The sequence below is a fragment of the Crassostrea angulata genome, chromosome 6, assembly GCF_025612915.1.
Source record: "Crassostrea angulata isolate pt1a10 chromosome 6, ASM2561291v2, whole genome shotgun sequence".
NCBI lineage: Eukaryota > Metazoa > Mollusca > Bivalvia > Ostreida > Ostreidae > Magallana > Magallana angulata.
The window spans coordinates 60405672-60429345 of NC_069116.1; the positions used below are offsets into that span (position 1 = coordinate 60405672).

Genomic DNA, 23674 nt, shown 5'->3' on the forward strand with positions numbered 1-23674 from the left:
CAAAATGCAATGGAGGATCCAGGATTTTTTTTCCGGAAACAGAGATGTTCATCACTAGCCCCCCCCCCCCCCCCCCCCCCATCCCCATTAAAAAAAACGACCCTTTTCTTCAATAATACACAACATCTTATTTTTCTTTTAAAAACCCATATATTGTTGAAGGATAAGGGAGATCATTCAGTCATTTTATTATTGAGGAGTCATTACCTATTCACTTTTTATTTACTTAAGAAAAGGATCCCTTGATTCTCAGGCAGTTCAATGTCTATAAAAAAATCACACAGGGTGTTAGCTAGATATGTATGACTATGACAGACCTGATAAGCGCATGATCGAAAGTAAATAAAACATGAGGATGTCCAAGTACATGTAGAATAGTGGACAGTTCACTAACTTCTCAACGATACATGTAGAAAAGTGGACAATTCACCCGCTACTCAATAATACATGTAGAAAAGTGGACAATTCACTCGCTTCTCAACAATACATGTAGAAAAGTGGACAATTCACCCGCTTCTCAATAATACATGTAGAAAAGTGGACAATTCACCCGCTTCTCAACAATACATGTAGAAAAGTGGACAATTCACTCGCTTCTCAACAATACATGTAGAAAAGTGGACAATTCACTCACTTCTCAACAATACATGTAGAATAGTGGAAAATACGGTATTAAGGCATAAAAAGAGGCCCATAGGTCACATCGCTCACCTGAGCAACAATAGACATAATCAAATCAACTTTCTGGAGAAATATATACAAAATATCTAAACAATGTAGTATAATGGATCCTATATATATATATATAAATCCCGTTCATATTTTTATGTTTATCATTGCGCCCCTGTAAAGGATGATTTTACATTTCATATCACAAATTGAGCAATGTAGTTCTCGAGAAGATCTTAAACAACTGTTTATATATGGGTTATAAACCTACATCAAACTTTGAACCCCTTGTGAGGCCTAAGAATTGTCCAGAGTCCAGAGTCTAAGCAATTTTGAAGAATCAACAACATGTCAAAATGCCTGCATATAAGTAAAACCACACATATAAAATAACTCTTGAGTTTTTAGAAATAATTTAAATGTTTTTCTTAGTAAAACTGGATCCCCGATGTGGCCCCAACCTACTCTTCAAGATTTTGATTTGAACGACGAATCTGAATCTACTTTATCTGAGGTTGCCTACAGCTTTTCTAGACAATTGGCTTTCTCAGAAGGAGATGCTTCCCCAAAGTTTCAGCTTTCCCGGCTGATTAGTTCCTAAGAAGATTTACTCTATATATTTCTAGGTAAATATTTGAACCCCATTTTGGCCTCACCATTCGCCGTGGGTCTTTATTTTCACAGCATTGAATCTACCCTTCCTGAGAATCTACCCTTCCTGAGAATCTACCCTACCTGAGAATCTACCCTACCTGAGAATGCTTTTATACAAGTTCCAGCTTTCCCGGCTGACCAGTTTCTGAGAAGATTTTTAAAGAATTACTACATGTAGATATTCCTATGTAAAAATTCGATCCCCCATTATGGCCCTATCCTATCCATGTGGGCCATGCTTTTCAAACCTTTAAATCTACACTACGTCATGATGCTACTACACACATTTTAGCTTTCCTGGCATGTTAGTTTTTGACAAGATTTTTAGAGATTCCCTCTATATATTCTTATGTAAACATTTGAATCCCTATTGTGACCCCACCGGTAGGAGTGTCATGAATTTCCCAACTTAAATCTACCCTACCTGATGATGCATCAACACAAGTTTCAGCTTTTCTGGTAATTATTTGGTGAGAAGAAGATTTTTGAAGGATTTTCTCTATATTATATTCTTTTTTTTAAAATTTTTACTCCCAAATTGTGCCCCCACCCTACCCCCGGGGATCATGTTTTTCACAACTTTGAATTTAAACTACCTGGCAAATTAGTTTCTGGGAAAACATTTTTTTTAGTTTTCTTCTATGTATTTCTATGCAAAAAGTCGACCCCCCCCTCCCCCACAATGTGGCACCACCATAGCCCCAAAGGTCGTGATTTTCCCAACTTTGAATCTACACTACATGAGGATACTTAAAAATAATAATAATTATTATGTCTTTTATTTATACATGATAGCACAATTAGTTTTCAAAACTAGTTCACATTGTGGTCCTGAAAACGAATTTACAGACAGCAACTTTATACAGAAACTGTTAAAGCATACAAACCATGTATTTCTGAGAGATAAATAAATATACATTATATGTGATTTAAACTAAATGTAATTGCCTAAAAATAAGTTTTAGCTTTTCCTGGTCATATGGCTCTTGAGAAGATTTTTGAAAATTTCTCAAATTTTTTTCAATAATTCCTAATTATTTCCCCTTGAAATCGGGTGTGATCCCTAGTTTTCACAACTTTGAGACATCCTTGCCTAAGGGTGCTTTATGCCATGTTTGGTTGAAATTGTCTCTGGAAAAGATGTTAAAAAGTAAAAAGTTTACAGATAGAAAGCTCACATGAGCTTTTAGTTCAGATGAGCTAAAAACAAGTCCATAATTTTATTGGTGAAAATGTAAAATGAATTTGTACCTATCTATCTACCGTATGTCTTAAACCAGCTATAATATTGTATTAAGTGGGAACAAAATTACTTGTAGCTCTAGTAATTTGGAAATAGACAACTGGAACCACGACGATTCAGTACAGGTACAGGTTACTTCTACCTGTCAGACAGGTAAATGTACGAGTCTCCTGTGGCAGAACCATGCAGTGTTTGACACATACCTCTAATTATAAAATCAAGGAAGAAAGTCCTTATTAATAACCAAAAGTTTGTTTACGTAGGTACAAGTCAGTGTCCATTTATACATAATGTCCAATTAAATATAAGTAAATGAAGACAAAATTACTGGGATCTAGATACAAACATATATATTTTGTTTATACAAAACATGTTTAGACATGAACAGGTATTAAAAATATGTCATATTGAACATACATTTTTAGAATCAATTACAGATAACAATAACAACTGCCTGCTAGATTCCAATTTACATTTTATTTAAACTTGACTACAAGATGTGACTAGAATATAATAAAACACTCCATCTTAAACAAAATCTACTGGTCAACAAAATACAGCAAGCAAATAATGACTTGTCATTCAAATGCAATCTTCACCGATGCTGATAAACTGATATACATATAATATCATTGCTTTTGACACAGAAAAATCAATTCAGGAAATACTTTCACCAACACAGGTTGTTTAAGGTGTCTCACTACACCTTGAAAAAGTTTCTCAAATCAGCAGACAATTACTTGATTATGATAGAAAGCATGATGGATAAGAAGTATATATATCAAATAGGCGAAAAAATGTGCAACTTTAGATAAAAAATAGTATTTTCAAAAATTTCTTACAGTAAACATAAACAAAAGCCCCAGGTGGATTCGAACTCATGACCTACGGTTCACAAGCCTGATATTTTAACCACTGAGCTTTGATGATCTACATCTAAATCAATTGATACAAACAGTTTCACAAAACATTTAAATCGCCATCTTGTGACATAGTGTCTTAAAAAGTATAAGTCTCGGTGTAGTGAAGTACCTTAAGGCAATACATGATTGAATGATTTAAAACATTCCAGCAATCAGTTTGTATATATACCAGTAATTCTATATAAAAATAATATGGCATTGTCATTATACTAATAAAATCTAAAACAAAGACATATAAAAGGTTACATCAAGTATGCTCTAATTAAATTTTCTTTAAAGAAAGATGAATAAACTTAAAATAAAAAAATTAATATTCTACAGATATAAATTTGGTATAAAATTCTTAACATATCTTAAAGGTAGAAAATACAAAAACATGTGTAAAACTTGATCAGCAATGAAACTGTTTAAGAATAAAACAATTAAACATTTGAGCACTCTCAAGATGCAAACTTTTCATGGAATATCAAATATATATTGCGAGGAACATCAACTTTTACATATTCATATTTGAGCATAGATACATGTATAAGTATTCATGATGATATTTCACATAAAAAATGTCATTTCCATTTTCGCATTATTAAAAAACATGGCAGAGAGTATCAGAGTTTTCCAATTTCAACTTCGCAAGCCGTACTGACTAGCAAATGAAAACCTCAAATAATATGTTAAGTAGACGTCCATGGCAACCCCTCTTTTCATAAAACTTTCTAAATGCCTTTCTTTTCATGTTTTTTACAAGTCTCTGTTTCAGAGTCACTCCCTTTCTCACTAACCGGCTGGTAAGATAAACCCTCCACCCCCAATTTCTCTGACTTCTCTCCCCCATCTAGTCCTTTTAATTTCTCACCAGTGGCAACCTCCTTCTTCTTAAAGCACCGCTTCTTTATTTCATATGCAGTAATGGCAATCACCATGGGAATAGGAGTAAAAATGGAACACACAATGGGAGCCACCATTCCAATGTCGGAATCCGGAGTCGGAAGTGACAACTGGAGCATGACAATGGATATACCAGTGTTCTGGATACCAGTCTCTATGGCAATTGTCAGGATTCTCTGTCTGTCATGTTTTGTTATGAAGGCTACAAGAGCACCAAAAGCAAACCCACAATAAGGAATTAAAGCCCCAGCTAGTAAAGTAAGAGGGGTCAGGAGTTCAAACACATACAGATTGGCGTATACACCAATGGTGAAGACCAAGATGATGAATAGCACAGTGATTGGGCGCACCAACTTCTCTATAAACCGGGCCCAGTTGGGTTTCTTGATTTGTATCAGGATCCCGATGCCCACAGGAATGATCAGGCCGACTAGAGATGTGATGATATTTACGAAGGGAATAGAAATCTCTATGTCTTTGTAGATCACATTAATACCCACACTGTAGATCCATGCTGGAATCAGAGCTACAACATAGCACACAGATATATTGAAAAGTTGTGAATGTGTACATTGCAAAGGTTAATCAAATTATAGCTACAGGTCTAACACAAGAGGACTCCCAACAAACCTAAATAAATACACCCCCCCCTTTAAATAGTGGCACTTTCATAACATACATACTTAGTGATGATAAGTTTATAATAATAAATATGTCATGACCTACATACCTAGCGAAGCCAAAGTACTGATGAAGGTCATGGTCACACTGAGGGATACATCGCCGTCCAATAGATAACAGTAGATGTTGCTGGCAGCTCCTCCTGGAGAGGAACCCATGGCAAAGAAACCAAACCACAGCGCTGCATCCAGGCCCAGAAAGTAACCAACTCCCAGGGATATCTACAATAGAGAAAGGCAACCGATATAAGCAAGTCAATATGTAAACATTGGATGATTCAATGCATCCAATATAAGCAAGTCAATATGAAAACATTGGATGATTCAATGCATCCAATATAAGCAAATCAATATGTAAACATTGGATGATTCAATGCATCCAATATAATCAAGTCAATATGAAAACATTGGATGATTCAATGCATCCAATATAAGCAAATCAATATGTAAACAGTGGATGATTCAATGCATCCAATACAAGCAAGTCAATATGTAAACAGTGGATGATTCAATGCATCCAATATAAGCAAATCAATATGTAAACAGTGGATGATTCAATGTATCCAATATAGTCAATATGTAAATATTGGAAAGGATATTCAACATGATCGAACATTTGATCAACAGAGAACATTTAATTTAACATTTATATGAGCAACAGAAGGTGTATTGAATGTGAACAATTGATTACATAATTAACAGAAATAATTTGAATATATATAAACAAGTAACAAGAACAGTGGAAGGTGTAATTCAGTATGGACAACAGATCAACTGTAAACTCTTGATGTAACTCAGCATGGACAACAGATCAACTGTAAACTCTTGATGTAACTCAGCATGACTGTAAACACTTGATGTAACTCAGCATGGACAACAGATCAACTGTAAACTCTTGATGTAACTCAGCATGGACAACAGATCAACTGTAAACTCTTGATGTAACTCAGCATGGACAACAGATCAACTGCAAACACTTGATGTAACTCAGCATGGACAACAGATCAACTGTAAACTCTTGATGTAACTCAGCATGGACAACAGATCAACTGTAAACTCTTGATATAACACAAACAAGTTAGAAGAGAAGATCAAATACTAGTATATTTGTCATTTCTTTCCAATTTGGGTGTATTTTTTTCAACAGTGCCACATTTCAGTCATAGGTAGCTGTGCTGAATATTAACAATATAAATTCCTCCTGTGCACAACCTGAAATTCCTTATTGCTATGGCGACATAACTGTCAAAAAAAGCCCAGGAATATGCAACAAAAGTTTACAATTCAATTATGAAGTATCAACTTGACATCTTTGATTTAGCGACCAGGGCTGCATTCTACAAAAGAACTTATGACAGAGTCATAAATATTTTTAGTCTCGTGGAATGATATTTAAAGAACAAATCTTAGACAGAACCATATTTATAAAACTACTCTGATAATTTTATCTTGAGCATCGTGGATTAAGTCAGCTAAGAAATGATCACATATCCCTTTAATCCCTAAGGCTTGTAATTATAGGTATAGGACTACAGGTTTTTATTAATTAGGGAGAAGTGGAATTTGGTAAATTCATGTAGTAAATCAAATAACAGACATGAACATGCACAGATCAAGGAGATGGGACCCCCTAAAAAATTCAAACTAACTTCACAGTTAAATAACCAAAATAGTCTAAGACCCCCGCCCCCCCCCCCCCCCCCCCCCCCATCTTGAGAAAACAAATTATCCCTCGGATCCCCTCACCCTCAAATAAAATTTCTGGATCCACACATTAATGAATCAACATAAAAATGATAAATACCTACATGTACTAGTTCTTAAGTTTTTGTGATCACACCTAATTTGTCAGGACTGAGGTGCCTTTAATCCTATTTGGGATCATCCTAACAATTTCAGGGCTACTGGGTCAACTCGTGGCCACAAACTCGTGGCAGTGGCCACGAGTGGACTCACGACCCGACATTGTGAGGATTACTTGGATATTATACCTAAAATAGGCTATCAAATAATCTATTTGGGTGATTGCATGGTTCCAACCTGTATATTTACCTTACATATGTGTGGTACAAGTAAGTAACATGATGTGTAAGTGTGTTTCTGCTTGTCTGTGAATGTCTGTATGAGTGTGTGTGTCTGTGTGTGTGCTGGTCTGGACATTGCTGTATTTTCGTACCAGTGGCATGAGGGTGAACTGGGAGACCAGACCAGTGATCGGAGCCACGGGTCTCTTCAAAGTTCGCTTCACCTCCTTCAGATCAGTCTTACAACCCATGGCGATGTTAGCCAGGCACACCAGTACTATCACAATGGACGTGAACACTGTCGACAGGGGACTCTCCGCTCGCTTCACCACCACGTCCACCGGATTCTCAGTGATGTACCAGCTTTCATTATCGGACGCACCTTGTATTGCATTGCTGAGTTGCGTCCCTTTGAAGAGTTTGTTTACAAACACATGCACTTCGGCACGTCCTAAAAACTCCCCGCGAATATAAGCGGTGAAATTTCCGGACTCTCCGTTGGTAAAATTATGGCGAGAACCCTCTATAACACTAAAGATAAAAGTATCTGAACTTCTAACGATTATTTTCACTGGCCTATCAGTCTCTGTGAAATTGAAAGTCACTGTCTTGACCTCATTCTCTGTTATCTCCATCCTCGCTCCAATCGATGACTCAAGCGGCGAGGAATGCACGAAATAGACACAGAAGAAGAGAGAAGCGAGAGTCCGTAGCATCTCCATACTGACAGCGTGATTGCTTCCTAGTGCCCTGCTCTCATGACAATAATATTCTCGTCACTTTGTTGTATAAATTTCTTAAAATGGTTGACTTGTCCGTTGACGTGCTTGATTCCAAGTACCAAGCTCTTCGGAATCCCTCTTGCCGAGCCGATAAAATACCAAAGGGCGCGGATCTGTCATTGACATCTGCTTATAAATCACTCCGAAAATGTTTCTTTTCTTGATTGTTGCTTTGATAAACATGATTTATAAAAAAAAATTAATGCATTCATATATCTTTCTTGTGTAGCTTTTGTTTCAAGTCTGAGAAATGTTATACTGATATGTGAGTGCTATTTGGTTCTCTGATACTGCATGGCTACTGTATAGGCCTAATTAATTAAATGATTAAAAATAACCTCGCTTCGAAAAGTTTTATTGATCAATTTTTTTATATGGTGCCTTTATGACAAAAATATTTGCTATGATATTTAGCTTTTAGCAATGTCTTACAATTAATTCTCAATGAAGTATTCATTTGAAACACAAAGATAAAAACTTTTCAAGTAGACATTTGGAATAACATTGAAGTTGTCTTGAGTAATATATTCTCGATCTGTTCTGTTTTCTACAAATTTGAAATTAAACACATCCAAGTAAGATAGAATTCACTCATTACGTGTATGGAAATGTGATCGGTATCAGTTGTCTTTGATGTGTTTCGATAGCGGTATACACACAATGTTAAAGTATTCATATTGACCTGGCACATGTCCCAGTCTTTGTATACATACACAGCCAGCCAAGGCCAGTGTTTATGACTAGGAACATTTAATAAAGTCACGGAGTGTAGCCCGCTTTGTTTATAAATCAAATCTGGGTGCTTGGAGAAATCAGTCTGTAATATCATTACGATCGATCAACTTTCCCAGAGAGAAGTTGGTGATTTTTACGGAAAGAAATATTTAAAGTGATACAATAATAAGGACATTGAGACTGGTTCCGGGACTATCCCAAGCACGCGGACGGATACAGATGACAAGAGGCCAAAAACAAACCTTCTTAATCTGGTAAGAACGTCTATAATTACATTGGATTCGTCTCAGATCAATGTACTTGTGTAGTGAAGTGGTGTATTATATGTTGAACTTTTGTCCTCAACACTCAATGAGTCAATCATTTCTCCCTCTTTTAGAGAGAGAGAGAGAGAGAGAGAGAGAGAGAGAGAGAGAGAGAGAGAGAACGAACGAAAGAGACAGAGGGCAGAAAAAGATCTTTTGGAGCAGTCAATGTTTATTTCTTCACGGAGAAAGTTTAACACTCAAGAAGAAAAAGGAGAAATACGATACAAACTCAACACAGTATATGAAATGTTGTACTACCCCCCCCCCCCCCCCCCCGCATCCCGCATCCCGTACCGCTCTATCTGCGTGAAACTTTAAAGTGAACTTAATAATGAAGAGATGAAATTTAATGCAAAGATATTCAATATATTTGATAAATATTGCATATTTTATAAAACTACTACTAGTGATACACAGAGAATTATGCATAACCTTTTCCATATCACAGTTGGTATCAGCCCGAGACTCCAATATCAGCCCAAAGGGATGACATTGGTCTAGGGCTAATACAGGCTGTGAAATGGAAAAAGGGTATCTATTATTATATATATTACATACTTAGTAATAAAATTTAATAAAAAAAAAAAACATCAACTTGAACAAATTGATTTTAAATACTTAGTATTATTTGAAATTATTTTGTACGTGTAATATTTAAAAATATGAAATCTTATTGTTTTACCAGAGACATAAATGTTATGTCTCTGGTTAATTTAACCAAACATAAAGTTACAGAACCGGAATTTCCTCAGCTTTTAAAATTTACTGCTTCAAAACATTAACTAACATTTAAAGTTTTCAACTGCACTTAAAATTGTCAACTGTAACAATTTTTTTTATTTTTTCGTCTGTAAACACGCACAAATACCGAAAAGAAAAAAGCAAGGGATGTGATACGCCCCGGAGGTCGATATGAGTTTTGTGAAGTCATCTGTATCACACATGCAAAAAATCTGTATTTATTACTAAGCATGTAATAAATACATGCATTCTGATATTACACGCGCAAGAAAGTGACAAAAATCTCCAGTAACAATATTATGAATAGATTATAGATAGACTACTTCGTAGAAAAAAGCAATTTTCTGTGACTTCTCTCTTACAGGTTCCATATGTATGTCACACACTGGTTTTTACCGTCGTGACTAATTGTTTGGGGAAATTAGTTCAAGGATCAACCTGTGTCTAAATGCAAGCAACTTGCTTCCACAGCACCTGAATGAATCAGAATAAAATCCGTAAATTTAAGTAAAACTGTCTTTATTGAATTGCCGCAAGATGGAAAGTGTAAGAAAATAAATGAAATACACAAATAATAAAAGCATGTTATAGAATCAAAGAAATAACAAAAGTTCCGAAACACAATAAACAGATCAACAAAATATAGACATAAAAAGAAATCAAAACAAGATCAAGCACACGGCTTACCTATAAAATGTTTCCTTTGTAATAACATGATGGATCGAAAATGAATTATCGAAAGAATAAAATAATTACTAAGATTTTAACATGTTTTAGAATTTAGCGGATAAAATTTCTATTTTCGTTTTGTATACGTTAACTTGTTTATCTCCTCGCACAGAAGAGTTCTATCTAGCAAGGCGCGGTAAAGTTTAAATGGCCAAAAAGTTAAATCTTAAGGGAATAAATTTTAAAGTAGAAATTATACGCAATAAGTATAATTTAAAGTGTAGATTAAAAAGATTACAAAATTATTTAATTAAGGCGGCAATTTTTAGCAAATAACAATTTAACATTGAAGTCATGAAAGAAATTTAAAAACTATCTAATTAATTGGATTAAGGTATAAAAAACTATTTCAAAAATATCCTTAATTTAAAAATAAGTAATAAAAACCTTAAATGAAATTCAGCTTAAATAATAAAAAGAATAAAACAGTAATTTCAAGCTTACCTGAATGAATCAGAATAAAATCCGTAAATTTAAGTAAAACTGTCTTTATTGAATTGCCGCAAGATGGAAAGTGACTTTGTAAAAGTCACTTACCATTGCGGTCAATCCACGGACTTTAGTTTTGACCAATCAGGTAACTTGTTTAAAAAAAGTTTACGCCCAATTTCGGCAAAATTTCTTTGATGCTTGACACTATTAGCTGAGCCAAAGAAGGTGTTATAACAATTACTCGTATTTCCGCGGAGAAGGCCTGTAACAAAGACAGGATTAACTCGAAGCCGAAACAAAGTAAATAAGTTTATCTATGTGGAATTTCGAAGTGTCAAGCCAAAAGCGCAAAGGAATTTACCTCCAAAGAAACCGAAATAAGAATGTTTTTCTTAGTATCTAACAGCTGGGAATGTCATCCTAAGTTTACAAAAGATGTGCGAATGAATTAGCTAACAAAGAGAATTTCCGAAAAATACTTAAAGGAAATTGTGCGAAATAGTAGATATTATTAAACTAAAATAAAATAAAATTTACTCATACCTGAGGAAAATCCTAATTGAATATTAGAATTAATCCAAAATATAAAATCAAAAATATCATGAATTATAAATTGTCATCTACTGGTAGATTTGACTTCACTCTTCTTTGAAACCAATGATAAAGTACACCGTTACAAAGATCAAAGTATTTAGAAGTTTGAATGACCTTAGTTTGTGATTTTTCATCATCTGGTAAAGTTTCATTTTCTAGATAAGCAAAGATATCTTTAAAGTCTGGGCACTCGCGCTGCAATTTTGAAATATTGGATAGATTAGAAAGATCAGGATTTTGAAAACTGATTTCTATTTCTGGTTCTAGAGCAAAGATACCTTCATTTGGATCATCCTTGTGATAGAAAAGTGTAACCTGAGTGGGTTCTGGATTTGATTCAACTAGAGTAGACTCAACAGAAACAGGTTCAATAGAATCGGGTTCAGGAGTAGATAGAGAAGAGTCCTTTTGATTGTCAGTACTATCGGACTGATTTGCTATGATTGAAGCAATTGTGGGCTCATGCATTTCGTCTTCGTATTGTCGTCTGCTCAAGGCATCAGCTACTTGGTTGGATTTACCAGGTTTGTGAATAATTTCAAATTGGTATCCTTGTATTTCCATAGCCCAACGTGCTAAACGACCTGTAGATCGTTTCTGATCCATGACATACTTCAAAGCTTTGTGATCGGTATAGATGGTAAACTTTTTATCAGAAAGATAGATTCTATAAGCACGTATTCCTTCTAAGATTGCAAGCATTTCTTGTTCAGAAGTAGACCATTTTCTTTCGCAAGGAGAGAGACTTCTACCTCCAAAAGCAATCACATGTTCTTTACCAGAACTGTCTAACTGACCAAGCACAAATCCAATAGCTGAAGATGAGGCATCACATGTGAGAATGAAACTTTTGCTAAGATCTGGATATGCTAAAATTGGAGAAGAGATTAAAGACTGTTTGAGAGTTTCAAAAGATGACTGACATTCTTCTGTCCAATGAAATTTGGTATCCTTTCTTAAGAGATTGTTTAGAGGAGATGAGAGCTTAGCATAGTCCTTGACAAATTTGCGGTAGTAATTACACATACCAAGAAATGATCTCACATCTTTTTGAGTTTTAGGCACCGGAAAAGTACTGACAGCTTGAGTTTTCTTGGGGTCTGTTCTAATACCATGTTTAGATATAATGTGACCAAGATATTTAATCTGTTTGGCAGCAAAGTCACATTTACTTGGTTTCAACTTTAAGTTTGCCTGGCGTAAACGAGAAAAGATTTGTTCAAGATGAGTGAGATGGTCATCAAATGTTTCAGAAAAGACTAAAATGTCGTCAAGATAGATTAAACATTGACGCCAAGTTAACCCTCTAAGAACTTGAGTCATGACCATCTGGAAAGAAACAGGAGCATTCATCAAACCATAAGGCATACGTTTGTACTCATAAATGCCATTCTGAGTAATAAAAGCAGACTTATGTTGAGAGTCAGGGTGCATAGCTATTTGTAAGAAGGCACTGTGTAGGTCGAGACTTGTGAAGAACTGAGCTTTACTTTGGCCAATGGTATCAAAGACACATTCTAACCTTGGCAGAGGAAATGACATTGGTTTGGTAATTTTGTTTAATTTTCGAAAGTCAGTTACAAGTCTGAATTCACCAGAAGATTTCTTTACTAACAAACAAGGAGAATGCCAATCACTATTTGATTCCTTAATGATGTCATTTTTCAACCAATCTTCAACTTGTCTATTGATTTCTGCGTGATGTGCAGGTGTTGTGCGGTAAAAAGGCATTTTGACAGGTTTTGCATTAGGATCTGTTTCAATCTTGTGCATGTATGTATTGCATTTCCCAAGATCATGTGTTCCTGTTGCAAAGATGTCTTTATGTTTGTGTAACAATTTTGTCATGATCTCCCTTTGATGTGTATTCAGGTCTGAGTTAGTGAGGTCAAATGAGATGTCAGATGATTTGTTTGTTTGTGTATTGGCAGTTGTTTGTTTGTTTGTGTCTGTATGAACCATGTGAATGGATTCAGTTTCATTTGTTGTTGGTTGTGTATCAAGATTGTAAACCATGCATTCATCTTGGTCAAAATTTGAAACCGTAGCTACTATTTTACCTTTACCTAAACGAATTTTCTGGTTGGTTGGATTTAGCACTTTAAGACATGACTGACTATTGTTGAGTTTGATTAAGCATTTTGAACCCAAAAGATGTGTATTGTGCAATTCATTATCTAATGGTTCTAACAAAACTGTTTCTCCAGACTTTCTATTTGAAATTTTAACACACAAAATTGTCTCTGAATGAGGTGGTAAGATTGTTGATTTTGCAACTCTTGCTATTCCACTGTTTGACTTTAGCATGAAAACATTAGCAGCATCATTGAGAAAGGACATTGTGTTGTTTGCTAAGTTTATGGTCACCTTGTGTTTTTTCATGAAATCTAGACCAATAATTAAAGAATGTGGCAACTTTTCAACAACATGCACAGGGAAATTGAATGTAGCACCTTGAAATGATAAGGGGAGGTCAAGTTTACCCATAACATTCAACCTACCACCAACTCCGTTTACAAAATAAAAATCTGGTTTCATAAGCACAGCATTTGCATAAGATGTTTTGTTCAAAAATAGAGCACTAACTACAGTAATTGACGCACCAGTGTCAACAAGAGCATTTGTTCTTTTCTTATTGATAGAAATATCAACAGTATTCTTTATCATATTTGTAGCTAAATTTAAATCAGCTGATTTTGCACTTTGATTTTGACATTTTTCGAGGCGCCTACCCATACAATGGATAGGCTTGAATCCCTATTGGTTAGAATCAAAACTTGTTAGCTTTCTATATAATGGACTAGCAGGGTTAGAAAAACATGCAATTTGAAAATGATTGACCCCATGACAATAAAAACAATGTTTGCCAAAAGCAATACAATTAATCTGATCACAATTGTCCATAAAACAATTTGGGCACTTACTGGGACTAGGATGACGTTGATTCTGGGCTGGACGGTAACCATGCTGTCTGGACGGAGGAGTGGGCCGAGGAAAGCGGTTTCCTTGGTTGCGAGGTCCGTATTGAGAGGCATTGTTGGAGAATTGTGGTCTGTCTCTGCTTTCACTTTTAAAATGTCTCTGGGAACGGAAATCATGTCCTCGGGGTCTTCCATGGTTGCTGGTGTGCACGTTAGTATGAGGATTGTTCTGTTGATCAGATGAAGCATAACGGTCACGCACTTCTGCAGGAGCATATTGGTCTCGGCGGTCTAAAGCCATAACAGTCGTTTCCAGTTGTTTTGAAAGTTTCGTCATCAGGCGATCTTCCATGCCTTCAATGGATGCAATCAGGCTGTCATTTTTACGAATTTTCACAGTTGATTCTGCCCTTTTTGCGAATTTAAATAGGTCCTCAAATGTTTGGGGATCTTTATCTAACACCTTTTCAGAAATATCCGGTTGAAATCCTTTGGCGATGAGACTAATTAACATCAGGCTTGGTATTTCATCATCACATGCCATCTGTTGAATTCTGGTGATGTACTCTTCGCAGGTTTCGTCAATTTGTTGCTTAATATCTAGGACATCAAGGTTGAAGGAAGATTGTTTTCCAAATCGGGAAAAGAACGCTGATTTTAAACTTTGGAGAGTACTCCGAGATGTTTCAGGAAGTGATAAATACCACTGCTGCGCCATGTCGGCTAAATGGAAGACGATGCGTCCCAGGATTTGTTGTTCTGTGAATGAGTGAAGGGAACACCACTGAATGAAGAGGGTCCACCATTGTGTGGCACTAACTTTTCCACTTTTTCCTGTGAATTTAGCTAGTTGAACACCATTATCTCTCTGCATAATGGTTGTTGGAGAGCTGTCACTTGTTATTGTTGCTGTTGGTATACTGGCTGTTGTTGTTGATGAACTTGCTGTTGTTGTTGTTGAGGAATTCACACTTGATGTATTGGCTGTTGTTGTTATTGAACTTGCTGCTGTTGTTGTTGTTGATGAGGAATTGACACTTAATGTATTCACTGCTGTTGTTGGTGATCTTGCTGTTGTTGTTGTGGTAGCTGTTTGCGTTGGAGTTGTTGTTGTAATTGTTTGGGTAGCGGTCTGAGAAGTTGAGTCACCACATTGCATTTGGCGGTCTCTTAAATTGTAATGGTATGTTAAATATTTGTTGGCACTGTCCTCTGGCATCACAATACACAATTCTGGCTAGCGAGAGGTACGTAGGATTGAATTGATTCTGTCCACCACTTGTCACACACTGGTTTTTACCGTCGTGACTAATTGTTTGGGGAAATTAGTTCAAGGATCAACCTGTGTCTAAATGCAAGCAACTTGCTTCCACAGCACCTGAATGAATCAGAATAAAATCCGTAAATTTAAGTAAAACTGTCTTTATTGAATTGCCGCAAGATGGAAAGTGTAAGAAAATAAATGAAATACACAAATAATAAAAGCATGTTATAGAATCAAAGAAATAACAAAAGTTCCGAAACACAATAAACAGATCAACAAAATATAGACATAAAAAGAAATCAAAACAAGATCAAGCACACGGCTTACCTATAAAATGTTTCCTTTGTAATAACATGATGGATCGAAAATGAATTATCGAAAGAATAAAATAATTACTAAGATTTTAACATGTTTTAGAATTTAGCGGATAAAATTTCTATTTTCGTTTTGTATACGTTAACTTGTTTATCTCCTCGCACAGAAGAGTTTTATCTAGCAAGGCGCGGTAAAGTTTAAATGGCCAAAAAGTTAAATCTTAAGGGAATAAATTTTAAAGTAGAAATTATACGCAATAAGTATAATTTAAAGTGTAGATTAAAAAGATTACAAAATTATTTAATTAAGGCGGCAATTTTTAGCAAATAACAATTTAACATTGAAGTCATGAAAGAAATTTAAAAACTATCTAATTAATTGGATTAAGGTATAAAAAACTATTTCAAAAATATCCTTAATTTAAAAATAAGTAATAAAAACCTTAAATGAAATTCAGCTTAAATAATAAAAAGAATAAAACAGTAATTTCAAGCTTACCTGAATGAATCAGAATAAAATCCGTAAATTTAAGTAAAACTGTCTTTATTGAATTGCCGCAAGATGGAAAGTGACTTTGTAAAAGTCACTTACCATTGCGGTCAATCCACGGACTTTAGTTTTGACCAATCAGGTAACTTGTTTAAAAAAAGTTTACGCCCAATTTCGGCAAAATTTCTTTGATGCTTGACACTATTAGCTGAGCCAAAGAAGGTGTTATAACAATTACTCGTATTTCCGCGGAGAAGGCCTGTAACAAAGACAGGATTAACTCGAAGCCGAAACAAAGTAAATAAGTTTATCTATGTGGAATTCCGAAGTGTCAAGCCAAAAGCGCAAAGGAATTTACCTCCAAAGAAACCGAAATAAGAATGTTTTTCTTAGTATCTAACAGCTGGGAATGTCATCCTAAGTTTACAAAAGATGTGCGAATGAATTAGCTAACAAAGAGAATTTCCGAAAAATACTTAAAGGAAATTGTGCGAAATAGTAGATATTATTAAACTAAAATAAAATAAAATTTACTCATACCTGAGGAAAATCCTAATTGAATATTAGAATTAATCCAAAATATAAAATCAAAAATATCATGAATTATAAATTCATGTTAATCATAACACTGTTATAGTTAAGTTTAAATTGATAAATTTTAAACTTTTAATGTAACATGTAGGAATGGGATTCGACCTCGGGCGCTTCCTAGGGGAGGTTAACGACGGTCTTCTGTGTTGTATTTGCCGCGATGTCCTAGAAGACCCAGTCCAAGCACCTTGCGAGCATGCATACTGTCGAAGGTGCATCGAAGGATGGCTTGCAAACGAAACAAGGTGCCCGGAAGACAGGAAGAACCTGTCGCTTTCGAACCTTAAACCTTTGTTCCGTTATATGAAGAACGATCTGGACAACCTACAAATTCGTTGTATTAATGTGACTCGCGGCTGCAGTCACGTTAGTTCGCTTGAGTTCCTTGCGACCCACGAGTCGGAGTGCCCCCGTGGTTCGGTTGAGTGCCCAAATGGTAACTGTCCTCTCTCTGTGTCAAGAGAAGACCTGGCCAAGCATTTAGAGGACTGTGGGTTTCGCGCCAAGGAATGTCCGAAAGGCTGCGGCATACTGATGGTCACACGGGACGACAATGAACACAACTGTATCTACGAGCTGAAAACCGCCATGGATATCCTGCGCTCTGAGATGTTCTGTAAGATCGACGAACAGAAGCGTGAAATGGAACTGAGGCTGAACACTCAAAGGTGTCACATGGTACAGAAAGAGTCCTCCATGCAGGCTCAGGTGGATGAGTTAAAGACCGAGGTTTCTAGACTTTCTCAAAAAATAAAGCTTCTAATGGAACTGGAGGTCAAGCGCCGACAAGACACAGAGAGATTGGAACTTGAAAAGCGTGAGTTGATGGACTTACTTCGCCGGAACCAGAACGAGACTAGAAATACTTCCGGTGACAAGCGACCTTCAACTAGGAAAGTAACCGCACTGTAAATGGATATGTTTTCCGTACTGTCTTATTTTAATGTGTGGTGTCTTGATAAACACAAGTCCGAAGGATTTTATAGTGATACATGTAGCATGACACATGTATTTCGTGTTATCAAAGTTGAAATACATGTACTATATGTCCAATCAATATTAATAACTGTATCAACATTGTTTACATAGCTTAGAAATATATTAATCATGTTTTATACATGTTGCGTGAAATCATACCTGAACATGCCATTTAATAAACACCAAAACATGAACCTATAAAGTAAGAAAGAAAGTGGGCGCTTAAGATATAGATTCGGCAGGAATCTGGGCGCACAAGGAGAGTGGAAATTTCATCAAATAATTTTGCACATTTTTCGAATTATATTAACCGCTATTTGGTTTTTGTTGGACGTGGAATGGGTATAGAAAACATGTTTGTAATGCAAACGGTTGGTGGCATAGATCTGCCACCACTTGTCAGATAGTTATGTCGACTTGGCAGATGATTATGTCGACTTGTCAGATATTTATGTCAACTTGTCAGATCTTTATGTTGACTTGTCAGAAAATAACCATATTGACTAGAAACTCAATATTTTGTTGTTAAAGCGTGTTAGTGCCACTAACTGCCATTAACTTGTCATAATAATATCTGACGAGTCGACAAAAAGATCTGACAAGTTAATATGGCCACTAGTTTAAAGAAATTTATCATTCATATTATAAGCCAAGGTATCAGATAATGATGTTGACATGTCAGATATTAGGTCGTCTTGTCAAATAATTATTTCGACTTGTCAAGTAATTATGTCGACTTGTCAGATAATTATGTCGACTTGTCAGATAATTATGTCGACTTAAAACATGCTAATGTCGATTTGTCAGATCCTTATGTCGAATTGCCAGAAAATATTATTTCAACTTAATGGCACAAATTGGGCGTGGAAAGGTTAAAGTGTTAAATTTTTAAACACGTGGATAAGTGACAAGTCGACTTAATAACTGATAAGTTGACATAATTATCTGGAAATCCACATAATTATCTGACAAGTGGACATCAAGATCTGACAAGTCGACATAATTATCAGAGAAGTGATGGCAGATCTATTCCACCATAGGTTTTATTATAGTATGGGTCTAAATATATCAACACGATGCAATTCATGCAAAATCCTACTTATTTATATCTATTTTTAAATGATTTTATTGTCTCTGGGTCCTCTCTCCACAAACTTGAAACGTGCACAGATGCAATATTTTAACAGTGAAAATGTTGCTTTAAAAAAAAGATGGAGTGATGACCCAGAGATGACTATTTATGTACTATTCCAAAAAAAATTTGGAGGATAAAAACAATTAAAGTCCATTGATATGGCAATGTTGTTTCAAAACACTTTATACCGCACATTAATTGTGAAGTCACGCATGGCTCAATGGTTTTGTCCTGGATTAGTGAATACAAACATGCAGTGTTTGGGGTTCAAATCCTATTGTTGACTACTTTTTTATTTTTGTTAAAAACTTTTTTGTTTTTAAATGTATGTTGAATGTAACATTATGTTAAATTATGGAATACCGGTATATTTGAATTTCCCTTTATTGGTTTTTGCCGTATTCATGAACACTATTTTCTGTTCTTATAACTAGTTTAATAAGATGTACGATATAAGTGAATTAAAATACATTAATTAACATTTCCAACATAACTAATTATATCGGTTTACCCTCTCATTGACATTTTTAGAAAGTTTGTGAGGTTTTTCTTTATAGCCGGAATGGCCATGTACATCAACTTTCAAGTTTGAGTAATTAATTTTTGTTCAAACTTTCGAGGTTATAGACATTTAAATCATTATTGATTCGTGTCGATGATTCCTGCAAACTTATAATCTTGTGCGCCCAGTTTCTTTTAAAATCCATGACACGGGATTTGCAGTTACTGTTATCTTTACGGTTCAAAAGTTATAGAGTTGTATTTGACAACAGAGAAAATGTTGTAAGCGTGAGCGCGATTGTTCTTATGCTGTGTTTACTTAAGGTGGCTCTATACACCCACAGTTTATTCCAATTTTCAATAGAAGACCACAAAACATATACTTATCAAATATTAAAACAATTATATTGATACTATCGGTATTTTTAAATATTTTTAAAAATGTTTTTTCGTGTTTTTGTAAAATAATTTTTAATCAACAAATTGAACGATTTTTTTTGTCATATGATGGACATCTCCTTGAGACACATAAGAAAAAAATATTTCATTTCATAATATTCAAAAATTTTATGTTGCAAATAATTTAGTATTTCCCCAAAACATAATTGTTCATATCTTCTTACTCTGTTGAAAAATCATCTGAAAAAGCTGCTTGATGTTATAAGAAAATGTATTTCAATGAATGTGACATAAAAAATTGAATGAAAATTATTGCAAATAAACACACAAAAAATTTAAAATGTTATTTGGTATGAAAGTTCCTCAGGTAAGAGTTATCGTTCCTAAATCCCAAGGCCCAACTATTTTGGGGACTTTTCAATTTCTGAGATGAAGAAAATTTCCTAAATATTGTGTTGGAATGACAAATAAATACATATTTCATTATAGGCCTATATATAACTGAATATAATCTATATCAAATAAATAAAGGGAAAATAACTTACAGGATTTATGTATCTCAACCTGAGAGAAATTCAAAGCCACCCTCCAACCCCCTTAATTACGGTTGTATGGAACACCTGTCAATATTAATGTGGATTAAAGAACGTTATAATTAAAATACTTTTACTGGTTTAGAATTTCCTTACACAATATTTCACCAAAAAAATACGTTTTTTTTTTCCCTAAACTAAGATTGCTCTAGGTTGGTCCCTGTTAACACTACCAAAATTAGAAAATTTTGAAAAGGTAAAAATTTTACAAATCCCAACAGGATTCGAACTCCTGACATACAGGTCGGTAGAGAGCGCTCTAACCACTGCGCTAAGCTGTCAGATAATACTGTGGGGAAAGAAACTATTTATGAAATTATACTTGATTTATTGTTTATTTCGATGAATAATACGACACAACATGAAGTCCCTTCCACATTACATGTAAATAATGAATTTTCCTATATGTAGCTATAAGAAACGGCCAAATCGTCTTCTATGGGAATTTGTGTCTGACATTTAAATGATTATTTTGCGCAGTGATTTTTCTTATGTTGCTGAATGTTTTGACCTATCGATAAACGGGAAGATTTCAGTCCTGTCAGTTTCTACAGAGTTACGAATTACAATCATTTGCGTAAGAAATAGAGGGCGGTTGATCATGATACTTGGTTGATGTAAAATAATATATTGATTTATCAATATTAATGTTTAAAACTGCATTTAAATACAAGTTAAGCGTGTTTGGACGTACACATGTATACAGTACCCGCAACGTTATTTTTTTAAATCCTATCCTATCGTATCGTGTATCAATCCTATCGTATCGTGCGTGTATACTGTTTTATCGTGCGTTAATTCTATCCTATCGTGCGTGTATACTGTTCTATCGTGCGTTAATCCTATTATATCGTGCGTGAATCCTATCAGGTTTATCGTTTAATTTCAACAATTCTTCCGTTCATCCTATCGTGTTAATCGTTTCGTGCCTTTTCATAAGCAAGTAAATTTATTACTAAGTTGCAACTCGTTCGGTGCGCCGTATACGAATATTTATCGAACAAGAATTGTAAAACCCTATCCAACATTCCGTCAGGATACTAATTTTTATTTTTTTTAGATCAAAATTAACCAATATTATATGTAAATCATATCTGTTAACATTGAAAATGAAAAACGAAGTTCTTAGGAACCAGGTAACATATTAACCTGTATATCGAATATATTAAATCGTACGCAGACTGTATACCTGCGTAAACATGAACTTTTATGCAATATAATTTTGTTGCATCATATTTTACAGAAACAAAACTATTTATGATATAATTTATATTTAATTAAAACCCGAGTTGTATTTTGAACCCGTTATTTTCCGTGTGATATTTGATTTCAGGCTGAAATGTTCTCGACAATCAGCTAGGGTGATTGGTAATGAAAACAATGTTAACAAATCGTACGCAGAATGTGTATCTGCGTAAATATTTATTTAACTTATCTGTAATAATTCGTTTTTAATGCATTATTTTCTTATACAGAAAGAAATGTACTTATGAAAGATTTTTATATTTACTTTATACAAGAGTTGGATTTATATAATTAAACCCGCTATTTTCCGAGAGATTTAATCTTGGGCTGAAATATTCGCGGCGATCGGCTTTTTGAAAAAAATTAACTGGTCATTTTTATACATTCTATAAATGATGCAGCGATGATTAACAACTCGGCAATTGTTACTAAAAAGAAATTCTTTATTTGTACGTGTTCTCTCTCAAATTCTGCCATTATCAGTTTGTTCGTAAATATCGTATAAAGCGATCATACGTTTATCATGAACATCGTTTATCCTTTCCTATCGTGTATCAATCCTATCATATCGTGCGTGTATACTGTTCTATCGTGCGTTAATCCTATCCTTTCGTGCGTGTATACTGTCCTATCGTGCGTTAATGCTATCCTATCGTGCGTGAATCCTATCCTATCGTTTATCTTGTAAAAAATAACGTTGCGGGTACTGATACATGTAGAATTGTAACAAGTAAACATATAAAGCTCTTTTTCCGCCTCCCTTTTGAGGAGAAAAATTCCGTGTTGTCGTTTTAGTTTTTTAAAATGCTTAAAATTATGTCTTTACCTAATCAACAATTTTAATTGTCAATGAGTCCATGGACTCAATGACAATTAAAACTTGTTAATCAGTTAAAGACAATTACATGTAAATCAATTTAAGATCGAGGATATATTCCAAGTTATATTGCTAAGAATATTTTAATTATATAGTATACACTGTATTTACATAAAAATATGACAATAATTAAATTTAAAAAAAGAAAGAAAGCTATAGATCAGTGGCAATGTGGCGATACCGTATGTTCACGCTTATCTATGAGTTCTCGCAGTACTTGGAATCTCAAAAAAAAGATGAGAGAGAGAGAGAGAGAGAGAGAGATTATTTTAAGAATAAAGAATTAACCATCCAGCTCTACCTGTTTCACATTATTTTGTGTCTCTAATATTGTTCCGATTCAAATCTATATTCAGCAAGTAGGTGCAATCAAACTTAATGTCTTTTATTAAATCATTGCCAAAAAAATCATCAACAATTTAAGATAATGAAAGTTTTGTAGAAATAAACTGCAACAGTTAATCCGTGGTATGTTGTTTATTAAGGAAACTATCTATTCTTATAAAAAGTAAGTAACTAAGAGGATACGACTTTACAAGATTTTAAATTTCCGCTGAGGTAAAACTAAAAATAAGGTAAAACAAAATAAATATTATAGATGATTGTACAAATATGTCTTCTTTTACTGATATAACCAATATAGAGATTTAAAAAAGTCTCATCTTTCTCAGGATTCCTTGCCATATGCACTTAAGAAATATATAAATATATTATAAAATATCATCCAATGATAACGAATTATAACGATACTAGTATTTAAATTACTCCTTTGTTGTATCATATTCACCTGGGAAACTTTTTTCAGTGCTTCGTATTTGCTGAAGAAAAGGGATGTACACATGTAGCATGATTTCTTTTGCAGGAAATTGACATAAATTTGGTAAAACCCAGGAGCTTCCCTGGACCCAATAGGCCCCCAGACCCCAACCATTTATCCTTCTATTCTGCCTACGCGCCTGATAACACA

At 34.6% G+C, this 23674-nt stretch overlaps 2 protein-coding genes across 5 annotated transcripts; one reads left to right on the plus strand and one right to left on the minus strand.

The window, feature by feature from the left end:
- Nucleotides 1–2899: 2899 nt before the first annotated feature.
- On the minus strand, nt 2900–16079 carry LOC128188675 (ileal sodium/bile acid cotransporter-like). Of its 2 annotated transcripts, XM_052859879.1 has the most exons (4): nt 15912–16079; nt 14324–15698; nt 5105–5276; nt 2900–4900 (listed from the first exon to the last, which is right to left on the minus strand). In XM_052859879.1, exons 2-4 carry the CDS (start codon nt 14594–14596, stop codon nt 4203–4205), a joined length of 1143 nt encoding a protein of 380 aa, XP_052715839.1. In that variant the 5' UTR covers nt 14597–15698; nt 15912–16079; the 3' UTR covers nt 2900–4202. The 2 variants fall into 2 exon arrangements, with proteins under 2 accessions (XP_052715839.1, XP_052715838.1); XM_052859878.1 differs by lacking the exons at nt 14324–15698; nt 15912–16079 and adding an exon at nt 7231–8116.
- Nucleotides 8360–18516, plus strand: LOC128188681 (RING finger protein 151-like). 3 transcript variants are annotated; one of them, XR_008244181.1, is made up of 2 exons: nt 8360–8849; nt 10009–10338. XR_008244181.1 is itself a non-coding variant. In XM_052859886.1 (2 exons), the coding sequence occupies exon 2, from the start codon at nt 17073–17075 to the stop codon at nt 17889–17891; it is 819 nt and encodes a 272-aa protein (XP_052715846.1). In that variant the 5' UTR covers nt 8395–8849; nt 17071–17072; the 3' UTR covers nt 17892–18516. The 3 variants fall into 3 exon arrangements, 2 of the variants coding, with proteins under 2 accessions (XP_052715846.1, XP_052715848.1); XM_052859886.1 differs by lacking the exon at nt 10009–10338 and adding an exon at nt 17071–18516 and having other exon boundaries at nt 8395–8849; XM_052859888.1 differs by lacking the exons at nt 8360–8849; nt 10009–10338 and adding exons at nt 15750–15770; nt 17071–18516.
- The last annotated feature ends 5158 nt before the right edge of the window (nt 18517–23674 follow it).